The sequence below is a fragment of the Diorhabda carinulata genome, chromosome X (assembly GCF_026250575.1).
Source record: "Diorhabda carinulata isolate Delta chromosome X, icDioCari1.1, whole genome shotgun sequence".
NCBI classification, from domain to species: domain Eukaryota; kingdom Metazoa; phylum Arthropoda; class Insecta; order Coleoptera; family Chrysomelidae; genus Diorhabda; species Diorhabda carinulata.
Genome location: NC_079472.1, coordinates 13,095,263 through 13,107,770, shown reverse-complemented (window position 1 = coordinate 13,107,770; position 12,508 = coordinate 13,095,263). Strand labels below are relative to the sequence as shown.

General features: G+C 29.8%; 1 protein-coding gene across 1 annotated transcript; it reads left to right on the top strand.

The window, feature by feature from the left end:
* Nucleotides 1–608: 608 nt before the first annotated feature.
* On the top strand, nucleotides 609–5,543 carry LOC130902213 (uncharacterized). Its single transcript, XM_057814151.1, has 7 exons — nucleotides 609–666; nucleotides 3,812–3,950; nucleotides 4,008–4,136; nucleotides 4,199–4,383; nucleotides 4,442–4,621; nucleotides 4,721–4,886; nucleotides 4,947–5,543. Exons 1-7 carry the CDS (start codon nucleotides 652–654, stop codon nucleotides 5,099–5,101), a joined length of 969 nt encoding a protein of 322 aa, XP_057670134.1. The 5' UTR covers nucleotides 609–651; the 3' UTR covers nucleotides 5,102–5,543.
* Nucleotides 5,544–12,508: the final 6,965 nt, after the last annotated feature.

Sequence of the window (12,508 nt, the reverse complement as noted above, 5' to 3'; positions counted from 1 at the left end):
GTATGAAGATTGCTTCAATAGAAGATTTTGTGTGAATAATTTGGTTCAGAATCTAAGTTATTGACAAGTGTCCAATGTTTAAACTAAATCTAATCGATTAAAAAAAGGCAAAATCGAGACCAAACTCATATCTTACCCGAAACGCAATCCAATGTCTTCAAAATCCTGTTAATAGTATGAAGATTGCTTCAATAGAAGATTTCATGAGAATTATTTGGTTCAAAATCCAAGTTATTCTATCTAATAATTAATATTTTTTTGCTCTATTCACAAGAAACGATCGACATTTATTTCCAAATATATTGAATAGATTATTCGAAAATAATGTATAAGGATCGCATCTTGTTTAAAATCCTGTTCGCGTATTTGGTTATGTAGATTTTAATTGTTTTAACACTTGATCCTACGTAAAAACTAAAATCAACTTACGACATTGAAAGGGATAAAGCACTTTTACTACTTTTAGAATCAACATCGTAAACCGAATTAGTTTTTAACATCAAATTAGTAAAAGTAATTTTTCGTAATTGTGAGGTGAAGGTAAAAACCAGTGTGAATCTTTTTAGGAATCTAGTGGGAGACAAACGTATTTAAATCAATCGGGATGTACATTCTGCATCATATGATCATTTTAGTTAGTGATTTTACATCATGAGACCTTTTGTGGTACGTACATAATTTTTTGTTATTGTTTATTGGTTACGTAGTGACAGTGAGATGTGATTCGGATACCCAAAGTTACATCAAATTTTTTACGTTATCAAGGACTGTATCTTCTCGGGGTACATTACCAGTTATTAAGTGGTTACATTGTTTGTTAACAAATTTTTCAAGTGAAAAACGAATTTTATAATATTTTATGATTTTTTCGTCATCTTCATCATTTTCTTCTACCAAATATCGTTCAATATCAATTGAACTACATTCTATTACATACTCGGGATTCTTCCAAGTTTTTCGTTGAAAATCCGACGTTTTTCTTTATCTTGCAATAACTTAAGAATCATAATCGTTCTAAAATTAAATCCAATCAATGTCGTTTCAATAGTAAATCTTCGTTCTGCAATCGTATAATGTTTGGATAATGATGATCATCATTTAGATATATAAATATCTTAATGAAAATTGAAAATTTCACACGTATCTGCATAATTGAGCCACGTGTTGTACACAATATTTTTCCTACAACTACTAGAAACGTAGTTTTATTTTTAATTAAAGTTTATGGTGAAGTTTGGCAACAACCAGTTGACCATTTTATGTTCCTCAATTAATACAAGATGTCGGATTTGATGCATATCAGACTAACGATTTCTTTCTGGTGCTGCAATTGTAGTTACACTTCTGATTGATCGAATCGTTTACTTAACCTTCAGTAGTTACTTCGGATTGCCATCCACCTTGGCACTTAAGAGGCAGGGGATTACCAGTTTTGTCGCTAATTGGAAGTTTCTAGGTAGCTTCAAAAATTTAGCGATGTCTTGAACCAATCTACCAAATTCATTGATGCCTTCACGTGAATTCTCTTTCTGCATTTTCTATTTTGGTAGTTTGACAAAGAAAAAGTTCAGAAAGATGACAAGCCAGACAAGGAAGCAGTCTTAAGCTATTACTATTAACAGCTATAATTGATGAATTAGATGAAAGGGCAGAGAAGCCGCTTCAAATTGGATTTCGATAACAGGATCTACAAGTAAATTTGAACTATTGGAACCAAAAATTGAATAAAAATGATCGAAAAGAAAATCAAACTTATGGTAGTGGAAAAAATTGAAATCAGAGTTGAGAAGGAACAAGAATCATGCTGGAAGAAACAGGAAGACAGGATTTGAACAATAGAAAAGAGAGAAGGATAATAAAATATATTATGCATTAAGCAAGGGGTTCATAAACTGCAGATGACAGAACAAGTGAAAAAGGAGATCAAGAAGCTACTAAAGCACTTGGTGCAAATAGAAATATATGGTACAGTAAACAAATAAACTCAAAATTCAAAATATACAAATCAATAATAAGCCTTGTCAAGACTTATACTACAGAGATATAGAAAGAGGTCAAAAATATGCTGAAGAATTCTTATGGGAACGAAAACAAATGACGTGTACAGAAGAACTGCTTGTGAGAGAGAGAATGTGATAAATATAATGAAAAAAACAAGAATAAGATGATTGGAACATGGAGAGCTGGATCACTAGGTTGGAGAAAAAAATCAAGATCTAGATGGTTTAATGAGGAGGAAATTAAATTGAGAAGAATAAGGGTGAGGATTTGAGAGAAAATAGAAATGGAAAAAGCAAAAGAACAAATTGAAGGTGTAAGAAAATGGAAAATGAGTCTCCGTAAAGCTTAGATGGTGGTGCGAATAGAAAAATAATGAAAAGCATACAAAAAAACAAAATTAAAAATATAGAAATCAACAATAAACCTAAGAGATAAAAAGAAGCCGAAAATATGATGAAAAAGAATGTCTAAGGATTAAGATCGAGAGGGTGTGATGTGGTAGAAAGAATGGGGGCGGTGAATTGAAAAACAATAGAAAAAGTAAGGGTTGGTGAACAAACTGAAGATGTAAAAAAGCCTCCCCTTAAAAGGGTTTCATAAAGGTCCGGCACGTGCCATAAAAGGGATGTCGTGTCATTATATATAATAGTTTACATATTTCCAATATTTTTCATTTATAACAAGAAACAATATCTTTACTTGATTCTAAAACAAAAATTAAAAAAAAGTCATATCCTTATAGCTTAAAATACGAATTCAACAACAAATAAACGAGTCAAAATAAATTAATTCAATTAATTAATGTAAATTTTGGTGATAATTGTTTATAAGGCGACTCTCGAAAGTTTCTAATTAATTCACTCAAATTTCTCGTATATTCGACGTAATTTTTGATTATTTTAAACAAAATGAAATTTTTTTCGACAATCATTACGCAAATTTTGTTGTTAAATATACTTCCGTCCGATTTCTATTCCATATTATTTATATAATCAACAGTATAAATAAATCAGCTCGAATAGCGTTTATAGACATTCTCCTTTGTGAGATACAAGTCCGCATATTAATAAAATTGATTAATTAATACAGGGTATACGAAAAATTAATGAAATATGAAATATTTTTTATGACTTAATTTGGTCAGAAGACATCTATGATTTTGTGTTTTTCTTCAAGAAATTGAAGCTATTGATAGAAAAGTTGTTGTTTAATTGTGACTATCTATTTATTTAATCATACAACAATTTTTTTAACGGAGATCATCGTTTTTTCATGGTCGATAATTTCGGACACATCCCGAATTCATTCTGAATATATCCTGAACGTGTCTTCAAAATATGTTCTGAACTGAACCTTCTTCCACTAACGATTTATAAACTTTTAAATTTATAATTGGAATTAAAACCAGCTAATAGAATAAAATAATTAACTAGCCGGAGATTTATTCTCGATATTTGTAGGTAAAAAGTCTATTACGACGTTTTTTAAATACAATTACGTACCTTCTTCCACTAATTGTATTTTTAAATACAATTACGTAAAAAAAACAAATGGGCTAGAGGTTATTTCGTGGTAAAAATCCTCACCCATGTCCGAGGATACATCGGACGCATTCATAACCGGTTCGGAGGTCTGTACTCCACAAACACGTGATTTCAAATCCTGGACATTTCAAACTGCGCATGAATCTAGCGACAGAACATCTTCAGGATTTCTACTTTTTGTAAATTTTCTTCTTTCGTTCTTGGTCAAACTCTGCGAATATCTTTTTTATATTCATCGTTTGTAGTACTAATAAATCGTTTTTCAGTTATTGTCTACTTTAGTGGCACTGGCCAGTGCCAGACCTGAAGCAGGATACAGCTACAGCGCCCCATCTAACTCATACGGAGCTCCATCTGGTAGCGGTGGAGGCATCGGAGGTGGATTAGGAGGAGGACACGGTGGAGGTAATTATCATTATTTATATAAACAAAATTATATTACTAGCAATAAAAAAATTTCAGGTAGTTTTGGAGGTAGCGCAGGTCTCATTGAAGCAGGTGGTCACGGCGGCAGTATTGGAGGAGGCAGTGGATTAGGAGGTGGATTCAGTAGCGGATTCGGAGGTGGTATCGGCGGTGGATCTGGAAGTGGTAATTCAAAACCATAAGTCCTATTTGAATGAATGAAATATTATATAAAAAATTCGTTGTAGGATTCGGAGGTGGTTTCGGCGATGGTGCTGGTAGCGGATTCGGTGGTGGATTCGGAGGTGGTACTACTACCATCCAAAAACACATTTACGTTCACGTACCCCCACCAGAACCTGAAGAATTCAAACCACAAAGACCAATCCCTGTTGCTCAAGCTCAAAAACACTACAAAATCATCTTCATCAAGGTGAGTTTGTTGGAATTTCAAATTCAATCATATTAATAATTTTTCTACTTTATTATAGGCACCAAGTGCACCTGCTCCAACTGCTCCAGTAATTCCAGTCCAACCACAAAACGAAGAAAAGACTTTGGTCTACGTTTTGGTTAAAAAACCAGAAGAAGCTCCAGAAATTACCATCCCAACTGCAGCACCAACTCAACCCAGCAAACCTGAAGTATACTTCATCAAATACAAGACTCAAGTAAGTTTAGTTTAATTTTTATACAGTATGTTCTAAAAACATAATCCATTAACCATTTAATAATGAAGTTTTTATGAACATTCGAATTTTTATTTACAGAAAACAGCTGATGGTGGTTCTGGATTCGGAGGTGGTATTGGAGGAGGAATCGGAGGTGGTATTGAAGGAGGAATCGGAGGTGGTATTGGAGGAGGAATCGGAGGTGGTATTGGAGGAGGAATCGGAGGTGGTATTGGAGGTGATCTTGGAAGCGGTATCGGAGGAGGTAGATAAATATTTATATAAGTTACAAATGTATTTGATTATAATGATGTTAATCTACTAGGAGATGGACTCGGAGGTGGTCATGGTTCCGGTATTGGAGGTGGTCTTGGATCAGGAATCGGAGGTGGTATCGGAAGTGGACATGGAAGTATTGGTGGATCAAGTGGTGGTGTTTCTACCAGCTATGGACCACCTGGTAAATCCGGATCTTACTAAATATTCTAAGACGGCGTCAATCAATCGTTGTACCAAAATTTATCCCAAACAATTCTACTGCTTCCTTCATATTTACAAACTTATAATCAAGATGGATAAGTTCGATGGTCGTTGCTGTTATAGCTGAACATCCACCCCCCCTTTAAACAGCTAATGGTTATCGGAAATATCTTTTAACGTACAGTTTGTTTATGGATAGAAGAAGTTAAGTTTTGATTAAACTTTGGTCTTATTTGATAACGGTGATGAAGGTTTTGTTCGATTTGTGGACGCCGTTTTTTGCAATTTGTTCATTTGGACTTGTTGATTTGTTTGAAATTATTTTTGAGGCAATTTTTATAATTTTATCGACAATAATTTCATTATGTAAATATTGTATTATTAGTGTATGTTTTTATATAATATATTTCATATATTTTTGTATATTTTTTTTAAAATACGGTGACAAATAAATGTATTTTTTTTAATATTTCTTTTCTTTCATGCAAATTCAACGCTTAACCACTCACCACCATAAGACATATGTCTTTCTATATTAGTTTTATGTTTTTAAATGTTCTTGATTTTAGGTTTCTTTTGATTTAAAATCAATTTTTCTATTAAGTTTTAAAAAATAGATAAAAATTGACGTTTCGACTAATTTTATGTCTTTTCAAAATTAGTCGAAACGTCAATTTTTATCTATCTTTTAAAAATGAATAAAAGAACTAATTTTGAAACAGAAAAGACTTAAAATCAGGTATATTTAGAAGCGTAAACATATCGAAATGAGAAATTAAAGAAATTTCTATATTACTATACCAAAATATTGAAGAAAACTGAGAGGAAAGTTGAATTGCTTGCCTCTAGATTGATTGATTAAATATACTGTTAAATATTTTTCATCTGATAAATTAGTTTGGTATTGAAAAGCATGGTTTTCATTAAAAAGTGACCAGTAATGTGACACTGTTGTAGTTCACAAGAGTTTTCAATATAAAAATATAAAGTTTTCTAGGGAAAAATGAAAAGATTTTACAAAAAAAAATTTTTCACTTGATTCTTGATTTAAAAACGTATTTTTCCCTAGATATTCCTTGTACAAACTCTATTGATAATGTTTTTGCTAGTAAAATAATTAGAAATTCAAGATGTGCTATATAAAAAGCGATATGAATATATATCTCGATCTAAATGGCAAAAAAAATATGTTTTTTCACTTAATTTTCATTACAAAAACGTGTTATTATCTAAAGAACCCTTTTATATTTGATATTTCATCATTTTTAGAACAAATGCTGTTTAGTGTACGAAATAAATAAAGGGTATGTTAAAATATGCGTAGCAGTTAGATTAGAAAAATTTTCGTGGGAAAAATGAAAAGATGCTACATAAAAAACTTGCTTTTTCACTTTATTTTTGATTTAAAAACGTATTATTCCTTAGATATTCCGTGTACAAACTCGTTTGATAATGTTTTTGCTGGAAAAATAATTAGAAATTCAAGATATGTGATATAAAAAGCGACATGGGCATATATCTCGATCTAAATGGCAAAAAAATATGTTTTTTCACTTAATTTTCATTACAAAAACGTGTTATTATCTAAAGAACCCTTTTATATTTGATATTTCATCATTTTTAGAACAAATGCTGTTTAGTGTACGAAATAAATAAAGGGTATGTTAAAATATGCGTAGCAGTTAGATTAGAAAAATTTTCGTGGGAAAAATGAAAAGATGCTACATAAAAAACTTGCTTTTTCACTTTATTTTTGATTTAAAAACGTATTATTCCTTAGATATTCCGTGTACAAACTCGTTTGATAATGTTTTTGCTGGAAAAATAATTAGAAATTCAAGATATGTGATATAAAAAGCGACATGGGCATATATCTCGATCTAAATGGCAAAAAAATATGTTTTTTCACTTAATTTTCATTACAAAAACGTGTTATTATCTAAAGAACCCTTTTATATTTGATATTTCATCATTTTTAGAACAAATGCTGTTTAGTGTACGAAATAAATAAAGGGTATGTTAAAATATGCGTAGCAGTTAGATTAGAAAAATTTTCGTGGGAAAAATGAAAAGATGCTACATAAAAAACTTGCTTTTTCACTTTATTTTTGATTTAAAAACGTATTATTCCTTAGATATTCCTTGTACAAACTCTTTTGATAATGTTTTTGCTAGTAAAATAATTAGAAATTCAAGATGTGCTATATAAAAAGCGATATGAATATATATCTCGATCTAAATGGCAAAAAAAATATGTTTTTTCACTTAATTTTCATTACAAAAACGTGTTATTATCTAAAGAACCCTTTTATATTTGATATTTCATCATTTTTAGAACAAATGCTGTTTAGTGTACAAAATAAATAAAGGATGTGTTAAACTATGCGTAGCAGTTAGATTAGAAAAGTTTTAGTGGGAAAAATGAGAAGATGCTACATAAAAAGCTTGCTTTTTCACTTGAAACTTGATTTAAAAATCATTTGCGTTTGTTTCAGAATAAAATTATAGTCTCTATGAGTGATTATTTGGATCTGAATCCGCTTGGTATCTCTCTGAACGAGTTATTCAAAACAAGAAAAAAAACTGGAGTGTTTTCATGCAATTATTGCTTTAGTATATAAGTTTTTATTCTCACGATTTGGTGTGTGGACTCCTAGCACAACAACATATTAAGTTAAGCCCTTTGAAGGCTTTAATTAAATTTGAATCATGTTTTAAGTAGCTTTGCTAAAAGTTACAACTCCTCGTAGAAGCTAAATCAAAATTCTCGTTTTTGTTAGACTTATTATTAGAAAAATGGTTTTAAATGATGTTAAATGAGAAATAAAAGGATATATATCTTTCTTGGGACAATAAAACCACCCAAAATATTTTGGAAAACTAGTAATGGGTGTCCCAAAATTAACGCAATATTTGAATTAAATATAAAACACAATAATTTATAGAATAATACATCGATTAAATCGCCTCCGCGGCTCTAGATCCAAGTGGCTGAAATTCGTTGAAGCAACGTTGAATCTCTTTCTTTAACACACTCGTAGTTGTGAGTTTGTTGACGTAGTCAAACAACCCCATAAACAGAAATCTAATGGTATTAGATCACACGATCTAGAGGGCCAATTCTGATCACCGAAACGAGATAGTACACGACCTGGCCATGTTTCATGCTGTTATTGAAGTTTCACCACATTAATATCATCCAATTTCGGCAAAAACAGCTGTGTCATCATTTTCAAGTCCAAATGCACACCTAACAGTCACACGTTGTGAATGCATTTGTTTTTCGACAATCACATATGACACAGAACTCTAAAAGCAGCAATTTCGGCAAGCAAGGGTTGTTAAACCACTCTGATTAGACGTAATAACGTCGAAACTAGTCAGTGGTTACAAGCGAGTTATTGGGGATGTTAACATCTCCAGAAAGGTCGATTTATATCACGCACCTCAGAGGAGATGTAATTGACTATTAATCGAAGGATTAGCCAGGAAAGTAGTTGTTTTCTCTTTTGAAGAATGGCAAAATATATTTTCGAAATAATAAATTTCGGAATTATTTCAGTAGGAATCGTTTATTTTAATCTGAGATCCGATTAATAAACAAATTTATTCAAATTAAATCAAAATGATATTGAATTAAACGATGCAAATCAAATAAATAACAATTAATTCTTATATTACAGTCTATTTCAATAATTTGATGATAATTATTTCGTTCATTAATCTATTTTTTCTACTTTTTCCACGAGAGCTCGACAATAGTCCTGTCAATTATTATATCGTAACTTTCTTTTAATAATTCTTATATTAGCGACTATGTCAAGGTATCTTTTTATAACAAATTACAGTTAAATTTTTCGCAACACCATCTCTTTACATAATAATAAAGCGTACCTAGATGAATCAGCATTAAAACTTATTTTACGAAACAATTTTTTTATAATAAATAGTACGAGCAGTACGTTCGAAGGTTCGAAGGTTTTTTGTTCTTGTAGACGTGCAATATTTGGACGTTACAAATATATTAATAAAAATAAAATCCAAAGAAGAGATACAATAAACCCACATAGAGGTAAAGCTGATAGAAGCGTAATGAAAAAAAACCAAAGCTCTCTCTCCAAAGCATAGGCCTGCAATTTGTCGCATAGAAATCCGACAAACCGTTAATATCAAATTTTTTATCCAAAATTTTATATAAAAATGATGAAATAATCCCAAGCAGAGTTTATACAAGGAATATTTAGGGAATAATACGTTTTTAAATCAAAAATAAAGTGAAAAAGCAAGTTTTTTATGTAGCATCTTTTCATTTTTCCCACGAAAATTTTTCTAATCTAACTGCTACGCATATTTTAACATACCCTTTATTTATTTCGTACACTAAACAGCATTTGTTCTAAAAATGATGAAATATCAAATATAAAAGGGTTCTTTAGATAATAACACGTTTTTGTAATGAAAATTAAGTGAAAAAACATATTTTTTTTGCCATTTAGATCGAGATATATATTCATATCGCTTTTTATATAGCACATCTTGAATTTCTAATTATTTTACTAGCAAAAACATTATCAAAAGAGTTTATACAAGGAATATTTAGGGAATAATACGTTTTTAAATCAAAAATAAAGTGAAAAAGCAAGTTTTTTATGTAGCATCTTTTCATTTTTCCCACGAAAATTTTTCTAATCTAACTGCTACGCATATTTTAACATACCCTTTATTTATTTCGTACACTAAACAGCATTTGTTCTAAAAATGATGAAATATCAAATATAAAAGGGTTCTTTAGATAATAACACGTTTTTGTAATGAAAATTAAGTGAAAAAACATATTTTTTTTGCCATTTAGATCGAGATATATATTCATATCGCTTTTTATATAGCACATCTTGAATTTCTAATTATTTTACTAGCAAAAACATTATCAAACGAGTTTGTACAAGGAATATCTAAGGAATTATACGTTTTTAAATCAAAAATAAAGTGAAAAAGAAAGTTTTTTATGTAGCATCTTTTCATTTGTCTCACGAAAACTTTTCTAATCTAACTGCTACGTATAGTTTAACACATCCTTTATTTATTTTGTACACTAAACATCATTTGTTCTAAAAATGATGAAATATCAAATATAAAAGGGCTCTTTAGATAATAACACGTTTTTTAATGAAAATTAAGTGAAAAAACATATTTTTTTTGCCATTTAGATCGAGATATATGCCCATGTCGCTTTTTATATCACATATCTTGAATTTCTAATTATTTTTCCAGCAAAAACATTATCAAACGAGTTTGTACACGGAATATCTAAGGAATAATACGTTTTTAAATCAAAAATAAAGTGAAAAAGCAAGTTTTTTATGTAGCATCTTTTCATTTTTCCCACGAAAACTTTTCTAATCTAACTGCTACGCATTATTTTAACACACCCTCTATTTATTTCGTACACTAAGCAGCATTTGTTCTAAAAATGTTGAAATATCAAATATAAAAGGGCTTTTTGGATAATAACACGTTTTTTTAATGAAAATTAAGTGAAAAAACATAAGTTTTTGCCATTTAGATCGAGGTATATGTTCATGTCGCTTTTTATATCGCATATCTTGAATTTCTGATTATTTTACTAGCAAAAACATTATCAAACGAGTTTGTACACGGAATATCTAAGGAATAATACGTTTTTAAATCAAAAATAAAGTGAAAAAGCAAGTTTTTTATGTAGCATCTTTTCATTTTTCCCACGAAAACTTTTCTAATCTAACTGCTACGCATATTTTAACATACCCTTTATTTATTTCGTACACTAAGCAGCATTTGTTCTAAAAATGACGAAATATCAAATATAAAAGGGCTTTTTAGATAATAACACGTTTTTTTTTTAATGAAAATTAGATGAAAAAACATATGTTTTTGCCATTTAGATCGAGATATATGTTCACATCGTTTTTTATATATCATATCTTGATTTCTAATTATTTTACTGGTAAAAACATTATTAAACGAGTTTGTACACGGAATATCTAAGGAATAATACGTTTTTAAATCAAAAATAAAGTGAAAAAGCAAGTTTTTGATGTAGCATCTTTTCATTTTACCCACGAAAACTTTTCTAATCTAACTGCTACGCATATTTTAACAAACCCTTTATTTATTTCTTACAATAAACAGAATTTGTTCTAAAAATGATGAAATATCAAATATAAAAGGGCTTTTTAGATAATAACACGTTTTTTTAATGAAAATTAAGTGAAAAAACATAAGTTTTTGCCATTTAGATCGAGATATATGTTCATGTCGCTTTTTATATCGCAAATCTTGAATTTCTAATTATTTTTCCAGCAAAAACATTATCAATTCTACAATTTCATTGCTATGTACATTTTAACATTTTAACACACTATATATATATATATATATATATATATATATATATATATATATACATATATATTTTTGACACACTAAACTGCATTAAAACCTGTATAAAAAGTATTGTATATGTATACGTTGATACTTTTATCTAAATACTCTAAATTACACTATTGAAAAAGTGTTATACTTTTAATTTAACTGAGTATACTACAAAGATTTTAAAAAATTTGAGGTTATGTAACGAATGAAAGTGATTAGTGGCAGTTAAACTAACTTTGTTTACCGGCACTAACTGTTTTTAGGTCAACTACTTCACTTGATAATGATTTATGTATTGGAAAAGTAGATTGCCGCTAGCTGAAACGAAGGCTTATATAAATCATTTTTACGATCGTAATGAGACTACCGTTTGTAAAAACATTTTTATTGCTTCAATTTTATGATGACTCGTAATATTCGGTATTATAAAATGAAATTCATTCAAATGAAGTGGATAAGATGATTATACAAAGCAATTCACTTGCGGCGTTTGTTGTTAAAATTATTATTAACGCACTGTATATACATTTTAAATCATTAATCAATTTTATATGAACTAAATCAAACATAAGTCCTATTCCATTAATATAAAACGATATACTTGAGTTAGATTTTATAGTGCATAGTTCTAAAATTTCAAGTAAAAATTATGAATTTCCGATCTTCTTCTTTCTTTAATGTAAGCAAAACGCTTGTTTTTCCTCGTATCCGCTTCCTTTTAATTATTAGAGAGGTTGTTGCTTCAACTCTGATGGGTCTTCCAACGCTTCGGCGCCCTAAGGGCTAAGGACTTGTCTAGATTCGGGATTTGGTCTCGATTCCGATATATTTGTTTCGGAAGATTGTATCGTTTAGATAAGCTGAAGTTCGTGCTGCTTGGTTTCATCATCTACAACCAGTTTGCATCTTATATGTGTTTTTGAGGTGGTCATGCATTTCGTTTTTGCTGCAGATACCTTCATTTTTAAACCTGTTGTGTTTAATTTGAGTAGTAAT

Bases quoted from the DNA above. Each gene is read 5' to 3' on its own strand.
- LOC130902213 (XM_057814151.1), top strand. The intron at 4,137-4,198 runs GTAATTCAAAAC...AATTCGTTGTAG, and splicing joins CGGCGGTGGATCTGGAAGTG to GATTCGGAGGTGGTTTCGGC. The intron at 4,622-4,720 runs GTAAGTTTAGTT...TTTTATTTACAG, and splicing joins TCATCAAATACAAGACTCAA to AAAACAGCTGATGGTGGTTC.